Source organism: Rana temporaria, chromosome 2, assembly GCF_905171775.1.
Source record: "Rana temporaria chromosome 2, aRanTem1.1, whole genome shotgun sequence".
NCBI classification, from domain to species: Eukaryota; Metazoa; Chordata; class Amphibia; order Anura; family Ranidae; genus Rana; species Rana temporaria.
Genome location: NC_053490.1, coordinates 469123119 through 469142013, shown reverse-complemented (window position 1 = coordinate 469142013; position 18895 = coordinate 469123119). Strand labels below are relative to the sequence as shown.

At 42.7% G+C, this 18895-nt stretch overlaps 1 protein-coding gene across 6 annotated transcripts in view; it reads left to right on the top strand.

Moving 5' to 3' along the window:
- The window catches only part of ST3GAL6 (ST3 beta-galactoside alpha-2,3-sialyltransferase 6), a 220123-nt gene that overhangs the window by 142382 nt on the left and 58846 nt on the right, over window positions 1–18895 (top strand). For all 6 annotated transcript variants that reach the window (XM_040338708.1, XM_040338710.1, XM_040338709.1 and 3 more), the window contains one exon: window positions 808–873. In XM_040338708.1, coding sequence (XP_040194642.1) covers window positions 808–873 — 66 coding nt within the window. The remainder of the gene's footprint in view (window positions 1–807; window positions 874–18895) is intronic.

Here is an 18895-nt window from a genome sequence, read left to right as displayed (position 1 = left end):
TTATTTGTCTTTTTATATCTGTCTATAGTTCAGCTTTAACTACAGGCAAATCATTTTTAGTAATTCTTGATAGTTAGATGAGCGGGAGGACCTCTTTCAAGTGTTATTTCTCACAGGAGGAGATTCTCCTCACCACCTGATCGGGAAACAATGGTGTCTCCTGAACAGGAAGTAATAAAAAAATCTCAAAGGGACACCGATAAAAAAAATGAAATGCATTTTTAAATACAGCTTTGCTGAAAGTCTGTCTCTAGTTGATTACGGTATACATTACTCAAATTGTTCAGTGTTGGTTAAGTTGAAACTTAGCCTTACCATTCATCAGTTTTCTATTGTCAATACATCTATGGTAACAGTGATTTAACAGATCTTTAAAACAAAAAAACTCAAAACCTACAAAGTAATTGCAGCAGAATAGAAATACGCTTAGCTTCATGACATCAGTGGTCCATCATTCACATGTGCTGAACTTGAGGTGATTCGGTTTTGACGCATTTCGAAGATCCCCCACCTGCAATTCCAATGAAAGAGTGAAGAAAGTGCTGAGGGATAGGTGAGGTGGTTGAACAGTCATCCAGGTTTTTGGTCCATTCATTTTATTTTTTATTTTATTATTATTATTATTGCATTCTACACTGTATGTAAAAAGCAATCAAGTAAAGAATGTATGTGTGTTCTTTTTATTTTTTATATAAATATCTAACTAACTTCTTCTACAGCCTCCTGGGGAATATCAGTTCTAAGATGCCCTTATATCATTATTCAAATGTTATTGTTGGATATTTAATGTGTCGATCCTTTTTTCAGATTACCAACAGACTCAGTCAAAGATATCCAGTCTTGTTACAATGCAAAATTTCATCTCATTTTGAAGTAAGTTGTTATGTCAAATAAATCGAAATGGTTTTGATTGCTTCTAGTTACAAATATAGAGGCTAACAGAATGGGTTGTACAGGTACATTGCTAACTACCATTGAAAATTCTCAGCTTTCTACTACAAGCAACCGGATTCCAAGATTTTCTAGTGCAGCAATGCACCCACGTTTTCTGGCTTACCAGATGGTTCCAAAGATATAATGAATGATCACAATGTGAAAGGAGCTTACCAAACTTTTATATTGTGATTGTGTAAACATTTCTGGAAAACATTAACTGTCAATAATTCATGTAAAATGCTTTGGAAAACACTTCTTTGGTGCTTACTAGAATGTTGAGGGTTTTTTAGAAGATATGCAGCCATGGAAATGACTTTCTGAGCCCACCAGTAAAAGGAGTATGTGTAAAACGCTCAAATGCTGGAAGGAACAATCGAGCAGTACTATGAAAACTGAAGGAAATGTGTGTCTGTTGACCATGTTAAACAGTCAGATTCTTTGTTACATTTGATTGATTAGAGCGGATTACTATGTGTAACATTTTCACTTTTATTCATAGCCAGGGGCGTCGTTAGGCCCGGGCTTAGGGGGCTGGAGCCCCGAATGGGTCCCCGTAAAGTCCCAAGTCCCGGGCATTTAGCTAGCCATTGTTGGCCCCGAGCACCGGCATCGTTCTGATCCCGAGTGCCACGGAGCGCCGATTGTGGCCTAGTCCTGCCGAGTGCCGCCGCGGCATGCCGATTGTGGCCGAGTGCGATAGCAGGCTGGTCCCGCCTTCTGGAGCCCAACGCCTATGATGGACGTCCCACTGATCTAATCGCGGGACGTGTGACGTCCATCATAGGCGCCCAAACCTCCAGAAGGCGGGCATTACAATACCGCGGCGCTGCGCCACATCACTGAGATGATCCCCACTCGGAGCTCGGGCGGGCGGCTCACGCATCGATCGGGAGAGATCAGGCCAGCGGAGGAGCGATTGGGTGATAGAAAGGTAAAAAGGCCACTAGGTCCAACAGGCAGTAATGTAAATGCAAAGTCAGGTAGGTGTATGTATGTCAGGTAGGGTTGGTGAGTGTAGGTGAGGTCAGTGTAGGTCAGGTAGGTGTATGTATGTCAGGTAGGGTTGGTGAGTGTAGGTGAGGTCAGTGTAGGTCAGGTAGGTGTATGTATGTCAGGTAGGTGGTGTATGTATGTCAGGTAGTCAGTGTAATGGTCAGTGTGTCAGGTAGGTGAGTTTAGTGTTCAAAATTGATGTGCAATGGTAAGCCAGGCAGCAACCAGCAAGTGAGCTTACCCCCCACCGCCCAGCCAAAAAAACCTGCGCCATGACCACCCCGAATCCAAAACCGTTCTGACGCCCCCCCCGTGCCGACCTCGGGCTGAAGCCCCTGGTCTTCTTGCCACCTAGCAACGCCCCTGTTCATAGCAATTTATCATATCTATTCTACCCATGGCCTGACTGCACTGTTGACAGTTCTGAACTGACTATTAATGATGTTTTGATGTAGTATTATATTTCCTATTCCTTTTGATATTGGATGAGTGTTTTTGAAATGGTTAAGATGTGAAATGATTTCATGTGAGTGGCGAGAAATGGAAGGGTTTCTTTCTAGTAAACGTGATTAAAATCAGTTTTGTGCTTTTATACAATGTGAAATAATTGAAAATGACATTAAAGCAGATCTTTATATCATTTTTAACCACTTCCCCCGAAAGGATTTAACCCCTTAATGACCAGGCCATTTTTTTGCGATACAGCACTGTGTCGCTTTAACTGTCAATTGCGCGGTCATGCCACATTGTACCCAAACAAAATTTATGTCCTTATTTTCCCACAAAGGGCTTTCTTTTGGTGGTATTTGATCACCCCTGCAATTTTTGTTTTTTGTGCTATAAACAAAAAAAGAGCAACAATTTTGGGAAATTTGAAAATTTCTGCTAGAAAACATATCCCCCCAAATAAATATTAAAAAAACAAATGTATTCATCAGTTTAGGCCAATATGTATTCTGCTACATCTTTTTGGTAAGAAAATAGCAATAAGCATATATTTATTGGTTTGCGCAAACGTTATAGCGTCTGCAAACTATTGGATAGTTTTATGGACTTTGTATTGTTTTTACTGATAATGGCGGCAATCTGCATTTTTTTTTTGGAGGGGGGAGACAAATCTGACCAGTGACATTATTGGTGATCAGTGCTAAAATGTATGAATCAATGTATGAATGACACTGGCAGGTAAGGGTTGACACTAGGGGGCGATCAAGGGGTTAACTGTGTTCCCTGGGTGTGTTCTAACTGTGTGGGGGATGGGCTTACTGGGACAACACATAGATCGCTGTTCCTGATCACTAGGAACAGCAGATCTCAGTATTGACCCTGGTCAGAACAGGGATCCTCCTTGTTTACTGTACCGCGATTGCGGGTTACGAGTCCACCGAAACCACGGATACGTGTCCACTGTATCTCATGTTACAGGTACGTCAGTTCGCGCAGCCGCAGTATGTGGGCGGTCCGGAAGTGGGTTAATAGTTAAAGCACCCCCATCCATCCATGTCTCCATGCTTTATTTTGTGGAGAAATCCCTTTGAAAAACAACCTTCTAGCATTTCTGGCTGTGGCCATCTTGAGTGGATGATTCATGTATTTATTTAATTCAGGTACTTTTATAGTGCTGACAATTTTCAAAGCGCTTTACTTATACATTGTACATCCACATCAGTCCCTGCCCTCAAGGAGTTTACAATGTAAGGTAGCATTAACTTCCTGGAAACCATCTGCCCTTAACTCAAGCATGCATGCAGAAGCATGTGCTTAGCTGAGAAAACCCCTCCTCCTCTCAAGATTCCTGGGATGTATGACATCATATGCCTTGGCAAGAAACCAGGAAGTAACTGAAGAAATGTAAAAAAGCTTAGAAGAAGTTATTATGTATACCTATCTGTCCATTTACTAAACATAGCAGCATGAGGATTAAATATAATCAATTTTGATTGGGAGAGTGAAGTTTCACTTTAACATTGTGATAATTAGCACGGCATCATGGCTACACACTTATTGTTATGGTAGTCTGTTCAATTCTCAGTATTTTGTGTTTTTGGAGGAAATGGATATAAGAACAACGGGATAAGCATTTCTGAATAATACTGGAGGAAATGAGTGTTGAATGATTAATGGGACCGAATAGTATTTTGTTATGAAGACTCTGAAAATTATTGTTTTTTTAGTAGAAAAACCACATGCTTTTTTTCTTTTAGTTATTTGCAGTTTTTTTTTGTTTTTTTTTTCATGAATCTCTGGGCCAGGTGGGTTGCTATGAGAAGACTTCAGTCTGTTGGTAGTGTCAAATTAGCACGAGTTCTGAAGAAACGGCACCAGCGCGCCTTTTTTTCAGTGCTCATGCGCAGATGACGTTGACAGCATCGCATATACTGAATATCTCCTAAACTGTGCAAGGCGATATTCACGGTACCATCTAGTAAGCTTTGTTATAGTTTTTTTTTTTTAAGTTTGTTTTATTTAATTTGATCTTTCACATACATAATAAAAAAGGAGCAACACATTTCTCACCCAAGTGAAAATAAACTTTACCATATTTACCCCTAACTATTCCTACTCCCCCCTCCCCCACTAACCTACACCCCCCCTTCTCTCCATTTTACCCTCCCATTAAACCCCATTCTGCCTCGCTACATACTCTTAATTTCACCATATTTCTTCGTTAACTTAAACTTTTTCCACTCTTCCCATCTTTTTGAGAACCCCTCTCTTGTGTCTTCGTAGCAATGTCTTAGATATTCCATGTTCTCTTCTATCAAACCATTCGCCTATCTTTGGACTTTCAACTTTTTTCCAATTTTTTGGTATCAGACTTTTTGCTGTGTATTGTCATTGAGTTTTTATATTTCTTTATCGGAATATCTACTCCATGAAGTAGACATGTCCAAGGTTCCTTTGTTATAGGTTTACATGCAGGTAAAAGTGGTGTAACATGATTTACAACCACTTTAAAGTGTAAGTTCACCGTCACAGAAAAATCTGTAAGGTGAACGTACGAGGGGTGTACAGAACACTCTCCAGGTTGTCACATTGCATTGAATTTTCACATTGACTTCAGCTCGAAGTGAAAAGGAAATTTTTAATAACGCTGTAAATAACAGGATAGTTTCTGTAGTAATTTGCTTTACTTTGGCAGATCTATTAGTTGGTTCAGTAGCTTAATTTTGTAAAAACATAAAAAATAAACAAACTGAATATAGGAATTTCCTTCCTTGTGTGCAGTATTGTTCTTAAAGTGGAGGTTCACCCTAAAACAATTATCTAACATTACATCCAGCATACTAACGACATGTACAGTATGCAGATATATTTTTTTTTTTCGCCGTGGGAAGTTTTTCACCAAACATCAATCATCTAACCCTGAGATAGGAACGCCCAGTCCCGCGGGAATCAGAACCCAGAAGCCGGGGGGAAAATAACAATATAACGGTATGAACGGCGAAAAAAAATACCTGCATACTGTACATGTCGTTAGTATGCTGGATGTAATGTTGGATAATTGTTTTAGGGTGAACCTCCACTTTAAATTATAAGTACACTTAATAGTGAGATGGTTCCATCTGCCAAAAAAAGTCAGGTGGTAGTATATTGTGTGTATATCTAGGTAGAGATGTTCGTACTTTTGATTTGAAATGACAGTAAACATTTGTTAGTGCTTAGGGTATTATAGAATGATATTGTGCCCTGGCAGTAAACTTTTAGATGACTTCTCCTGGAGCTTCGTTGGATAACTTTCCCAACTTGAGCAGGCTCTATGGGATAGCCAAGATTGCTGTGTGATCATGTGGTGGGGGGTAGGAACACATCATCTGTACGAATGATGAACACTTGCCCTGCCTCATTGCGAGATGATCGTGTGACTCTCCCAGGAGACGTGTGTAAATCTCAGGAGCTTTTGTGCCATAGATTAAAGAATTTAAATCCGTTTATTTCTGGCTGTCTATTATACTAGACTCCTATATCTAGTTATCAGACACTTTTACAAGGCCACATACGCAATTGCATTTACACTGTTACGTTTACAGCTTTGTAAGAGGTGTTTATTTACTTTGCATGACAATCTTCTCAGATATGTTCTGTTCGCTGTAAGGTTATGACTGACAAGCTCCATTGACTGCCACAAAGGTGAGAGAATTGCTATCTGTCATAATGCAGGTTAAAGCTGAACTCCAGCTTTGCCTTGCATCTTGCACAGCTGTATGGGCTTCTCTGCTGTACTAAAATTATTTACTCCAATTTTTACTGCACACTGTTGGTGTCTCATATTGTACATTAGAAGCTGCAGCAAGTCGGATCCCACCTTATTTCCTGACTGGAGGACGTGTAGCATCCTCTAGCTCTTTCTTCCTTAAGCCATGTACACATAGGCCATATGTCTGCTTCTGTCGAATGCGCATGCTGGAAAACCGATCAACTCCCAATCAGCGCTCTTAGCCAGTAACCGAGAGCGCTGATTGGAGTGTTCTTGGGGAGGGGGAGGTCCCTCTTTCAGAACACAAAAGCTCAGCGGTGAAGAACGCTGTACTAATGTCAGATGGTTGTCAGAGCTGTCATTTTATTTTCGCTTAACCCGCAGGGTTTAATATAGGGGTGCAACGGATCAAAAAACTCACGGTTCGGATCGTTCCTCGGATCAGGAGTCATGGATCGGATCATTTTTCGGATCAGCAAAAAAAAATTGCCGCCTCACTGTGCCCCAAATTGCCGCCGCACTGTGCCCCAAATTGCCGCCTCACTGTGCCCCAAATTGCCACCTCGCCAGGGTGGAAGAAGTGAGAGGGCAGCCAGCAGGGCTGGATTTCCTTTCCCTGCCACCCCAAGGCCAGGTTCTGCAATGCACCCCCTCCCCACCAACCGAACCCCCCCCCCCGGAGAATAGCAGTTGGATGGCAGGGGCGGCACGGTTAGTTCAAATATTTTTTGTTTCTTCTTTTTTTTTTGTTATATTATCACTTTATTTTTTTGTAGCTTGTCGTTTTTACTTTTTTAATTTTTGTATAATTTTCTTATTTTTAATATTATTTTTCTTCTTCTTTACTTTTTAATTACTTATTTTTTTATTAATTGAATTATTATTTCTTATTTTTTTTTTTACATTTAACTTTATTGCTATCACACAGGAGAAAACAATTCCCTGTGTCATAGCAATTGAAGGTGACAGGTTCTCTTTGTTAACCCTGTCACCTCCAAAAACAGTCCTCACAGTTGAGATGGTAGGAGCACAGCTCACCCCTCTCACTGTGTGCTATTTGCAGCAAGGACAGGAGACTCGGCAGCTGGGGGGAGGAGGGGGGGGGGCAGAGCCAGCCGGGAGAGGTGTGGGGGGAATGGACGGACGGGCGGCAGCAGCACATTCTCTGCTAGAAACCAACTCACCGCCCATATGTTTAAAGTCTCCACTCCTGCTCGCACACAGCCCCAACTCCTCCTGTAATAGACAAAACACATCAGCGCATTGGACACACATTCTGTCTATCACAGCGTGGTTAGGAGCAGGCGGGCTGTGTGCAAACAGAGCGGAGACAATTTCAATGTGTTTTTTACCGCTTTTCTCTGCAGTCCCGCGGCACGCCACGGATCACGTGTGTGCGATCCGAAGTCATTGATCTGTGCGGATCACGAATCAATGACGATCCGTTGCACCCCTAGTTAATAAAATAAAATCTGTTTGTGTGTACGAGGCTTTACTGTCACTGACCCACTCCTTTTATTTATTGGATTTCATTTTTTTCCAGTCATGGATTACCAGCATACTAATGCATGCTGTCTGGGAATCCCTACTCCTCCATACTGATATAAACCCATGAAGGCAGTTTGATATTTGCATAAAGTCACCCAAGAGCCAGTCAATTGCTTGCATCAGGCAGAGTGCTGTGATATTTCAGGAAGCTATGTGCAGCACCCTTCTACCTCCTCCTACCAGCCATGATCTGCCTGCATTGCATAGAGACCTAGGGATGACAGGTACCTAAATGTATGTAATGCAAACATGTTTTATTAAATCACTATTATGTTTATCCAAAAGTAGAAGTTCCGCTTTAAGACCTCCTCCCCCCTCCTCTGCTACATTTGAGCAGAAGTTCACCTCTCCCCCTCCCCGCAGGCTTTTGAGACACGTCACAAGTCCCAGAAGACAGCAGGACCATTCTTAAAAGTGCAGCGTGGCTTGCACATGCACAGTGGACAGGCAGCTGTGAAGCCGCAAGTTGCACAGTCAGCTACCCAAAATTAAGATGCTGGCGTCAGGAATTCAAAGGCTAGTGAAGAACTAGCCTGTATAAGGACGGCACTGGATCCCCAGATCGATAACTGTCCTGTTAATAAAATTCAGCAGCTGACTTTAATATTTTTTTTTTTATTGTTTACACCTCAGCTTTAAATATTTTACACAAGATTGCATGAAATGGCTGTATGCATATAAACCAAGGTGTTGGGTGAAGAGTTTGATTACTTATTCATGTATTTGCTCTTTGGCAATGTTTCAGAGATTTCCTGTGTAAGTCATCAGACCATTGTAGTACAGCAGGAAGCTGCTCTTTGATAAATCTTGCTTAGCTTTGCAGCGGCTTCCTTTAAGACTGAAAAGAATGCTGCCAAATATGGATTTTCCAGGTTCATGTTTGGTCATCTTGTAGTTTAACTCTGGAGTGCCTCATTTTATCTAGTTTTTTTTTTTTCTTACTTGTATGCGTTTCGCTATTGTTCTCTGTGTTCTATATAGAACTTTACATGTTACCTGTTGAAGCAAACATGCCAGCTGTTTTAACCACTTAAACTTCTTCCTTAACAGGTATTGCAGTAGTGTCCTCTGTGCATCCTTAAAGCGGGAGTTCACCCATTTAAAAAAAAAAAAAAAATCTCCCCTTAGCTTCCTGCTCGTTCGGTCTAGGGGAATCGGCTATTTATATTAAAATAGGTGCAGTACTTACCCGTTTTCGAGCTGTATCTTCTTCCGTCGCTTCCGGGTATGGGTCTTCGGGAGCGGGCGTTCCTTCTTGATTGACATTCTTCCGAGAGGCTTCCGACGGTCGCATCCATCGCGTCACTCGTAGCCGAAAGAAGCCGAACGTCGGTGCGGCTCTATACTGCGCCTGCGCACCGACGTTCGGCTTCTTTCGGAAAATCGTGACGCGATGGATGCGACCGTCGGAAGCCTCTCGGAAACCTGTCAATCAAGAAGGAACGCCCATTCCCGAAGCCCATACCCGGAAGCGACGGAGAGGATGCGTCTCGTAAACGGGTAAGTACTGCACATATTTTAAAATAAATTGCCGATTCCCCTAGTAATAACGAGCAGGAAGCGAAGGGGGAAAAGTGCCCTCTAAGGGTGAACCCCCGCTTTAAGGCCCCATTCACACCTGAGCAAAGCGTTTTCAGGCAGAAAGTCGCGCAAATTTACTGCGATTTTGCAGCGGTTTTTGTGGTGTTTTTACCGCGTTTTTGCCACGATTTTGTACAGGTCAAAAGGTCACCAATTTACATTGGTGACCTTTTGACCTGTACAAAATCGTGGCAAAAACGCGGTAAACACTGCAAAAACCGCTGCAAAATCACAGTAAAACTCCCAAATCTGCCTAAAAAAGTGTCCCAGAACTTGTTTGAGCTTCAGGTGTTTTGGAGCTTCTGGCTTTAGGCATTTTGGAGTGGAGGTGTGAACCATCTCCATAGAGAATAATAGATCTTTTCCCCTCCAGCATTTTGGAGCTTCAGCCTTTAAGCTACAAAACGCTCAGGTGTGAATGGGGTCTTAGCCCTTGTTCCCATTGCAGAGATTTGACATGTCAAATCGGCAGCTATTGCCGGCAATGGTGCCGTCCAAATCTGTGCAATGCTGCATTTTGGGCTCTGCACTGATTCCCAAAAGGGATTACTGTACTACTTTTGACGACTTCAGGGTACCATAATAAACATCTGTGCAGAAACCCACGCAGATGTCTTTGAAATCACCCCCAAAGTCGCGAATGACATGCGATAATGATGATTTCATTCCCGCTGTCTTAAGCTTAATTTCATTGTATCTGAGAATCAACTTCAAAGCTGGCCATACACTGCTTGAATTTTTTTATGGTTCCTGCTAAATCAGTTGAAATTTTAGCTGCAGTTGTCCTGTTGTCACACCCCACTCAACTAAATTAACCTTTGTCAAAGGAGCCTGTCCAAATATCCAATCCACTGTAAATAGAATAGCCGGAAACTGACATTCCTCTATCTGTGTGGCTAGGCAACTCAATAAATTTTTCTAATTTAGCTCACAGGGCTAGTTGAGAGAAATCCAGCCTTAGGCCGGGTTCACACTGGTACGACACGACAGTCGTACAACTTTGGATCCGACTTTGCCCTGCGACTTGAAGTCCGACCTCAATGAACAGGGATCCGACTTCGATCCCGACAATACCAGGCACTATGTCTGGTATGAATCTTTAGGAAGAACTCCACACCAAAAAAAAAAATTAACGGCATGGGTTCCCCCTCTAAGAGCATACCAGGCACGGTGGGGTATGGATTTTAAGGGGCCCTTACCAGACCCTTATACGAGCATGCAGCCCGGCCAATCGGGAAAGGGGGTGGGGGCGAGCGTCCCCCTCCCAAATCACACCAGACCGCATGCCCTCAACATGGGAGGGGGGGTGGGTGCTTTGGGGCCAAAGCACCTTGTCCCCATGTTGAGGACAATGGCCTCTTCCCGACAACCTCTGCCATTGGTTGTTGGGGTCTGGGCGGGGGGTTTATCAGAATCTGGAAGCCTCCTTTTAATAAGGGGTACCCCAGGTGCCGGCCGGCCCCACCCTATGTGAATGAGTATGGGGTACATTGTACCCCTACCCATTTTACCTGAAAAAAGTGTCAAAACAAAACGCACCACACAGGTTTTTAAGGTCATTTATTAGGCAGCTTTGGGGGTCTCTTCCGACTTCTTCTCCCCTCTCCAGCTTTTCTCTGGTTCTTCTACCGGGTCTCCTCTGCTATCTTCTGCTCTTTTGCCCGGTCTTCTCCATTGTCTTCTTCCGATGTTCACACGACACTCTCTCCCGCTCTACTGCGCAGTGCGCCACTATATATTGGCATTGGACAGGGTTACTGTGTGATGTCACACGGCCCCACCCCTTATGATGTCACCACCAGTGGCATGATGGGTGGTGACGTCATAAGGGGTGGGCCTCCGGTGACCCCGCCCCATGCCAATATAAGTAGTGGCGCACCAGGCATTAGCGCTGGAGAGAGCGTCATGTGAACATCGGAAGAAGAGCAGAGGGAAGAAGACCACGTGGAAGACCGGGCAAAAGAGCAGAAGATGGTGGAGAAGATCCAGCCAAAGACAGAGGGTGAAGAACCGCAGAAGTGCTGGAGAAGGGAGAAGACCCCCCCAGAGCTGCCTAATAAATTACTTTAAAAACCTGTGTAGTGTGTTTTGTTTTTGACACTTTTTTTTCAGGTGATTGGGTAGGGGTACAATGAACCCCGACAAGCACCCACCCTCCATGTTGAGGGCATATGGCCTGGTACGGTTTAGGAGGGGGTGGGGGGGCGCTCGCTCATCCCCACCCTCTTTTCCTGACCGCCCGGTTGCATGCTTGGATAAGGGTCTGGTATGGACTTTGGGTGGGGGGACACCCATGCCGTTTTTTTTGACGTAGGGGGTTCCTACTAAAAATCCATACCAGACCGAAGGGCCTGGTATGCTCTTAGAGGGGAACCCCATGCCGTTTTTTTTTTTTTTTTTTTTTGGTGTGGAGTTCCCCCGCAAGATCATCTGAGTACAAGTTGCATGCCAAAGTCTGATCAGGCAAGATGGCGATCTGACTTTGATCTGACTTCAGTGATATTCAATGGGCTGAAGTAGGATCAATGTCAGACCAACTTGTGTCGGACCAGTTAAAACGGCTCCCATAGGAAAACATAAATTTTCAGACGTCATACGACATGAGCTCCCGATGTCGGAGCGTTTATCATATCAGTGTGAACCCAGGCTAAGGGAAGGCTCAAAGCCCACTTGGTGTAACAGGCAGAGCGGTTAATGCAGGTCCAGAGATCTTATAAAGCGCCTTTAGTAGTTTTAGCCACTGGATTATTTGGGCTGCAACTTGCTATTCAGAATTAAAATATCTGTCTTGGCCTCACCCTTTTAATAATGGTGTACAGAGCAATTATATGTCATATCTATTATAAGTAAATACTCAGGGCTAAGCTTCTCACAGACTTGTATATTTAATGAGATGTACACTTTGACACTACCAGAAAGTGACACTACTTGGAGGTATTTGCAGGTTAGAATGGTCCAGAGAATTAGTCCAAAGGCACACTTGATGACAGATGAAATGTATTTTATTTGGTCTGTTAGCATAGCCTTAATCCCATCCTCCACCCCTATTTATATACATGAGCAAACCTCAAATTATTCTGAACTTAATGATAAGAAAACATACACCCACATACTAGGTCACATCAATCATGGTTGCAGAGTATTGTCAGAATCCTCCAACACCCCCCCCCCCCCTTCAGAATTGGTGTTGGTCAGATATACTTCCTATTGAAATCTCAATCCCCATCTCCAGAACCTCCCCCACATATCCCCCAACCCTTCCTCCCCACAGCAGCGTGTGACATGCTTGTACTTTTGGTACACACAATGTGTAATGTTCTGACATGGCTTTTCTCTACCATTTATTCTTTTGATGATTTTTTTTTCCTATTAAATGGATCTGATTGTCACAGCAATTTTCTTTTCCACTTCACTTTTCTCTGCGTTACCCCTTTGAGGAGAAGTTTTCTAAAAAGTGTGCATCTCTGCCTGTGGTGGATTCTCCCTTTATTTTATTTTTTTAAAAGGAAAAAACATTGGTGGAGGATTTTCCTTCCTTTTAAAGAATCTACAGACAGGAAAGTGGAAGCTGTTGTTAGTTCTGTGTACATGGTCAAGGGATTAGGACCCCTGTCCAAGTGTATGCCATCAAGCTCCAAGAACCACGGTTTCTAATTACAGAGCACTCTACCATGTCAATAAGTGCATCCTGGGCTTTCTGCCATCAAGCACTAATGCCGCGTACACAGTCGTTTTTCAGCAAAAAAAAAATTACGTTTTTAAAAACGTCATTTAAAATCATTGTGTGTGGGCTTTACATTGTTTTTTGGCTTCTGAAAAACGACAAAAAAAAATATGTTTTTCGGGTTGTAAAAAATGATCGTGTGTGGGCTAAAACAACGTTTTTAACCCACGCATGCCCAGGAGCGAGTTATGAGACGGGAGCGCTCATTCTGGTAAAACTACCTCTCATAATGGAGTAAGCACATTCATCACGCTGTAACAGACAAAAAAGCGCGAATCGTCTTTTACTAACACGGAATCGGCTAAAAGCAGCCTAAAGGCGAATAGAACTTCCCCTTCAGAGTGCCGTCGTACGTGTTGTACGTCACCGCGCTTTGTTCCTCATTTTTCAAAAACAATGGTGTGTGGGCAACATCGTTTTTAATGATGAAGTTGGAAAAACTTCGTTTTTTGGACATGCTGAAAAACTTCGTTTTTTCCATGCCGAAAAACAACCGTGTGTACGTGTCATGATACTTGGTTATCCGTTCATAGGTTTTCTAAGCTTTGGAAGGTGATTGAGACATCATCCGCTGATGCCAATTATCGGCATAATGTTTTGCAAGCGACAGTCTGACTGGCCAGTATAATGTTCTTTTGAGAAAGCTATTTTGCATATTGTTTTTTGCCTGCTCCGCTGTGGCACTGCTTTGGGATGCCCCAGTAGGTGATGCTCTAAAGCAGTGTTGTGTCCACCAATAAATGAAAGAAGGGATATTTTTTAATCCCTAATCATACTCTTCTCTGTGCTCATTGGAGGGCACAGTAGCTGTCCCTCTGCTTTTGCAGCTTCCACATATTTATTTTATTTTTTGTTTTTTCACTGCTGTAACTAAGATTGTTCCACACTGTAAGGGTTTTTAGACACTGATGGAAGCCTTTCCTTGAAGGTCTTTTGTTTTTTTTCAGTTGTACGTAGCGTTCTGCTCTTGGTGATTCTATACCCAATAGCTGATGATCTGATGATGCAGGGCATCACAAGGCAGGGCATTGTCCTCCAATCAGCGCAGAAAAAAAAAAAAAAAGGATTTTACAGGTGGACACAAGTGTTTTTCCTAAAATGATTAAGCTTTTGGGAACTCGTGGTGAGCACCAAAGCTGATTTATAAAGAAACACTGTTACTACTAAATATACAGTATCTATTTGTCTTCAAAGCTTTTAGGTTTCCACTGACTTTTTTTCTTTTGATTAGCTTGATCAAAGCTTTGTCAGTTTGTTTGGTAAGCAGGAGGTTCCACTGTGTACAGTGCTATATATAACCATCATTTGTTTTTCATTGCATTATTCCTTCAGTATTAATCCTTTATTAACTCACTCACAGGGCATGTCAGGTGGAGATATTGAGCACCCAAACTGGTACACACGCTGGCTTTGTGGGGTTGATATACTAAAGGCAAATGTAATGTTGCTCTAGATTTGAGGGGAAGTTGCTGATTTTTTTTAAAAGCATTTTTTTTTTCCCTTGCGTGTGATTGGGTATTGCAAAGTGAAGCTTCACCTCATTTACTAAGCTCTGGAGCAATTGCACTTGCAGTGCACAGTATATCTGCCTTTAGTAAATCAACCTCCCTTTGTCCATTCTTAGTTCTACTTTTCTGTTTTGGTCTTTTTGTTTTGGTCTTTGTAGCACCAGCAGTACTTCTTATGTAATGAGACATTTTGTCTGCAAGTGTACGTTTGCTGCCGGTATTAATATGTTTTAGGATTACCTTGTGGCTAAAGGGTGACATACAGTGCATCCGGAAAGTTTTCACAGCGCTTCACTTTTTCCACATTTTGTTATGTTACAGCCTTATTCCAAAATGGATTAAATTCATTACTTCCTCCAAAGTCTACAAACAATACCCCATAATGACAACATGAAAGACGTTTGTTTGAAATCTTTGCAAATTTAATAATAATAAATAAGGAAAAAATCACATGTACATAAGTATTCACAGCCTGCAATGACTCAAAATTTAGCTCAGGTGCATCCTGTTTCCACTGATCATCCTTGAGGCAGGGTTCACACTGGTACAGCACGTTGTACACCTGTCGGCCTACTTTGCCCTGCAACATCGGTCCAACATTGGTCCTACTTCCGTCTGACTTGAATGAACAGGATACGATTTTGCTCCGACTTTGATATAGTCCAACCTTTCTTTTGACCAATCAAAACAATCCCAGTGTGACACAATTTCCTTTTCCTGCTGCTGTAATCACCAAGTTGGAGTCCACATGTGGTAAATTCAGTTGATTGGGCATGATTTGAAAAGACATGCACCTGTCTATATAAGGTTCCACAGTTAACCATGCATGTCAGAGCACAAACCAAGCCATGATGTCCAAGGAATTGTCTGTAGACCTCAAGACAGGATTGTATCGAGGCACATTGAAGGTCCCAATGAGCACAGTGGCCTCCATCATTCGTAAATGGAGCAAGTTTGGAACCACCAGGACTCTTCCTGGAGCGGACTGCCCAACCAAACTGAGTGAGGGGGAGAAGGGCCCTAGTGAGGGAGGGGACCAAGAACCCGATGGTCAGTCCGACAGAGCGCCAGCATTTCTCTGTGGAGAGAGGAGAACCTTCCAGAAGAACAACCATCTCTGTAGCCCTCGGCCAATCAGGCCTGTATGGTAGAGTGGTTAGACGGAAGCTACTCCTCAGTAAAAGGCACATGACACCCCGTCTGGTGTTTGCCAAAAGGCACCTGAAGGACTCTCAGACCACGAGAAACAAAATTCTCTGGTCTGATGAAACAAGGATTGAACTCTTTAGCCTGAATGACAAGCGTCATGTCTGGAGGAAACCATTCACAGCTCATCACCTAGCCAATACCATCCCTACAGTGAAGCATGGCGGATGTTTTTTAGCTGCAGGGACTGGGAAACTAGTCAGGATTGAGGGAAAGATGAATGCAGCAATGTACAGAGACATCCTTGATGAAAACCTTCTCCAGAGCGCTCTGGATATTTAGATCTTCCAACAGGACAACAACCCTAAGCACACAGCCAAGATATCAAATGAGTGGCTACGGGACAACTCTGTGAATGTCCTTGAGTGGTCCAGCCAAAGCCCAGACTTGAACTTGATTGAACATCTCTGGAGAGATCTGGCTGTGCACTGATGCTGCCCATCCAACCTGATGGAGCTTGATAGGTCCTGCAAAGAATGGGAGAACCTGCCCAAAAATAGATGTGCTAAGCTTGTAGCATCATACTCCAAAAGACTTGAGGCTGTAATTGGTGTCAAAGGTGCTTCAAAAAAGTATTGCGCAAAGGCTGGGACTACTTATGTACATGTGATTCTTTTTTTTTTTTTTTTTTTTTATAAATTTGCAAAGATTTCAAACAAACTTCTTTCACTGTGTCATTATGGGGTGTTCATTGTATAATTTTGAGGAAAATAATACATTTAATACATTTTGGAATATAGCTGTAACATAACAAAATGTGGAAAAAGCGAAGCCCCTTTGAATGCACTGTATGTATGTTAGCCCTGTTTCAGTATAAAATATTGTTTTCGTTTTGATGTAATAGATTAAAGGAGAAATCCAGCCTGAGCTCGTTTGGCTGGGCTTCTCCCAAGGGTCAAAGGAGTGCAATTCGTTTTGCGCTTCTCTGACCCATTTCAACAGAGAGGGGTCTGAAGTCGACTCTCTGCTGACTTCACTGGAATCCGTCCAGGCACTGCATCATTACGACAATGAAGTCTGGATCCGCCAGGTGCCTAGACTGATGCCTGTTTTAGGCTGTATGTGCTCTAGCCGTTGGATCTAGTTCGAACACCAGCAACCATATAGGTCGTGAAAAGTACTGATCCCAGAGACCCAGCCTTGGGCACACATCCTGAGATTGGGAACACAAACAGGATCCAGACTCCTAGGAACTGACAAGTTCCCTCAAGAACTAGTCCATTTTTGGTTATTCTACAGTGCGGCTTATGAGGGATAGAATTACTATTCTAGGCACCTCTTTACATCAGGGGATTACTTATTTTTTATGCGATTTTGTTTCATTGATATTGTCACGGAGGCTTCGTACACTGCCCACGCCCTTTGTGAGTCAGCACCGACCGGGCTACATTCCATCTTGGTTCGGGTTGCAGCCCCCTGCTTGGTCATACTCTGAAGCATAAAGATAGTCTTGTCCAATAACTCATCTAGAACCTCAATGCCTTTTTTAAATTAATTTGCTACTAACGTCTAAGGAATACGCACACACATGCGCTGACGATACCCTTGTCATCTTATTGCAGTATCCCACCCCTGAAGAAGAGGTTTCACAAATACAGATAACCTCGAAACGTTGGGTTTCTGTCTTACCCTACAGACAGTTGGGTCCTGTATTGCAATTATTACATTTTTTGTTTAATGTTATCTGTGAATTGCGACTGTATATTTATTTCCCTTTTGTGCCTATAGTCACTTGGATGTGCTTTGTATAGCTAGTAGCAGCCTTTTCATATATTTTTCAATAAAAACTTTGTATTAACCTTTTGGTGTTCTATATTTGTTTAAGGTTTAACAGTCACCCAAATTTAAAGTCCCACTTGAGTAATCGCACTCTTTGGAGTGTACCTTTTGTATTTGTATTAAGGGATGTGGGTGGACTGACCTCCATTTCCTTGCACTTGAGACACCACCCTCTGTTTTTCTGATTAACTTACTGACCTTCCTTCAGCAATGTAATGTTGCATCAATTTCATCGGTAATCTGTGTTGTGAAACATATGACCATTTTAATGCTTCAGCTCTAGAATGATTTGTCAGTAGGGCGGCATTTCCATGTTAACATTTATGGTGTTTGGGTTTCTGTGGCATGTAAAAAGGGATTAAGAAAAGGATGGTGAGTCAGCAAGTGGTTATAGACAACCAAGGACAAAAGAAGGCGGTGGGGAATTTGTGGTGGTTATCATAGTCATATTTAGTACTTCATACAATGCTGCTGCTGTATTGGAATATGCATACACTGAGCAACTGAATAAACGGGAAAACTTTCAACTAGATTCAATAGAAAATAACTGCTTTTAGACAAGCTATACCACGGGTTGCAGGAAAGAAATTTGTGCAATTTCTCCATCAACACAGACAGTGTTGACAGGGAAATCTGCAATTGTCTTCTCCTGGTGGGGGAAGCTAAAACAAGATATACCTGTGCTCAAATCCCAAAACTTTTACATATATAATCTATCAGTCCATAAAGGGGTGTGACCACATGTTAACACTAGAAATTCTGGTATGAACCCTCTGCACACTGCTATACACCCTTTGCAGCAAACCATGCAATGAAAAACAGGGATTTTTAGTTCACACATCTGGCAATACATGTTTAAGCTGGCCAACTGCATCAAAGTAATCCCTCTTATGGCCAGTCCTACTCTGCTTTGCCACTGCAGATAATCGCAAGAGAATCCCTCAGGCTGGTTGTACCCAAGTTGATTGATCGGCCGGCCCAAGTTGGGACTATTGACCGTAAACTTTTTAGCATGGTAAAAGTGGTTTTGCGTTTATTGTTTAACAGCCAGCCTTAAAGTGGAAGTTCAGCAAAATCCTATCTAATGCTAAACCTACTCTCAGCCACATGCTAAACCTAATATATCTAACCCTGTAAAGAAAAAATTGCTATATATACCTTTTCTGAAGCCGATCTGGTCCAGTCTCCAGTGGCTGTTGTTTAGAGAGAGACAGCCGACAATGGTTGGGAAGTGACGTCACGCTTCTGTTGTCGGCTGCCTCTCCTGCACACTCCCACACACTGAAGCCACTGCTGACAGCTCAGCGTGAGACCGGAGCAGCTGCAGAATATGTAAGTATAGCGACCTCTTCTTTACAGGGCTATATAAATTTAGGCTTAGAATGTGGCATAGAGCAGCAGGGCCGCTGTTAGAAATCATGG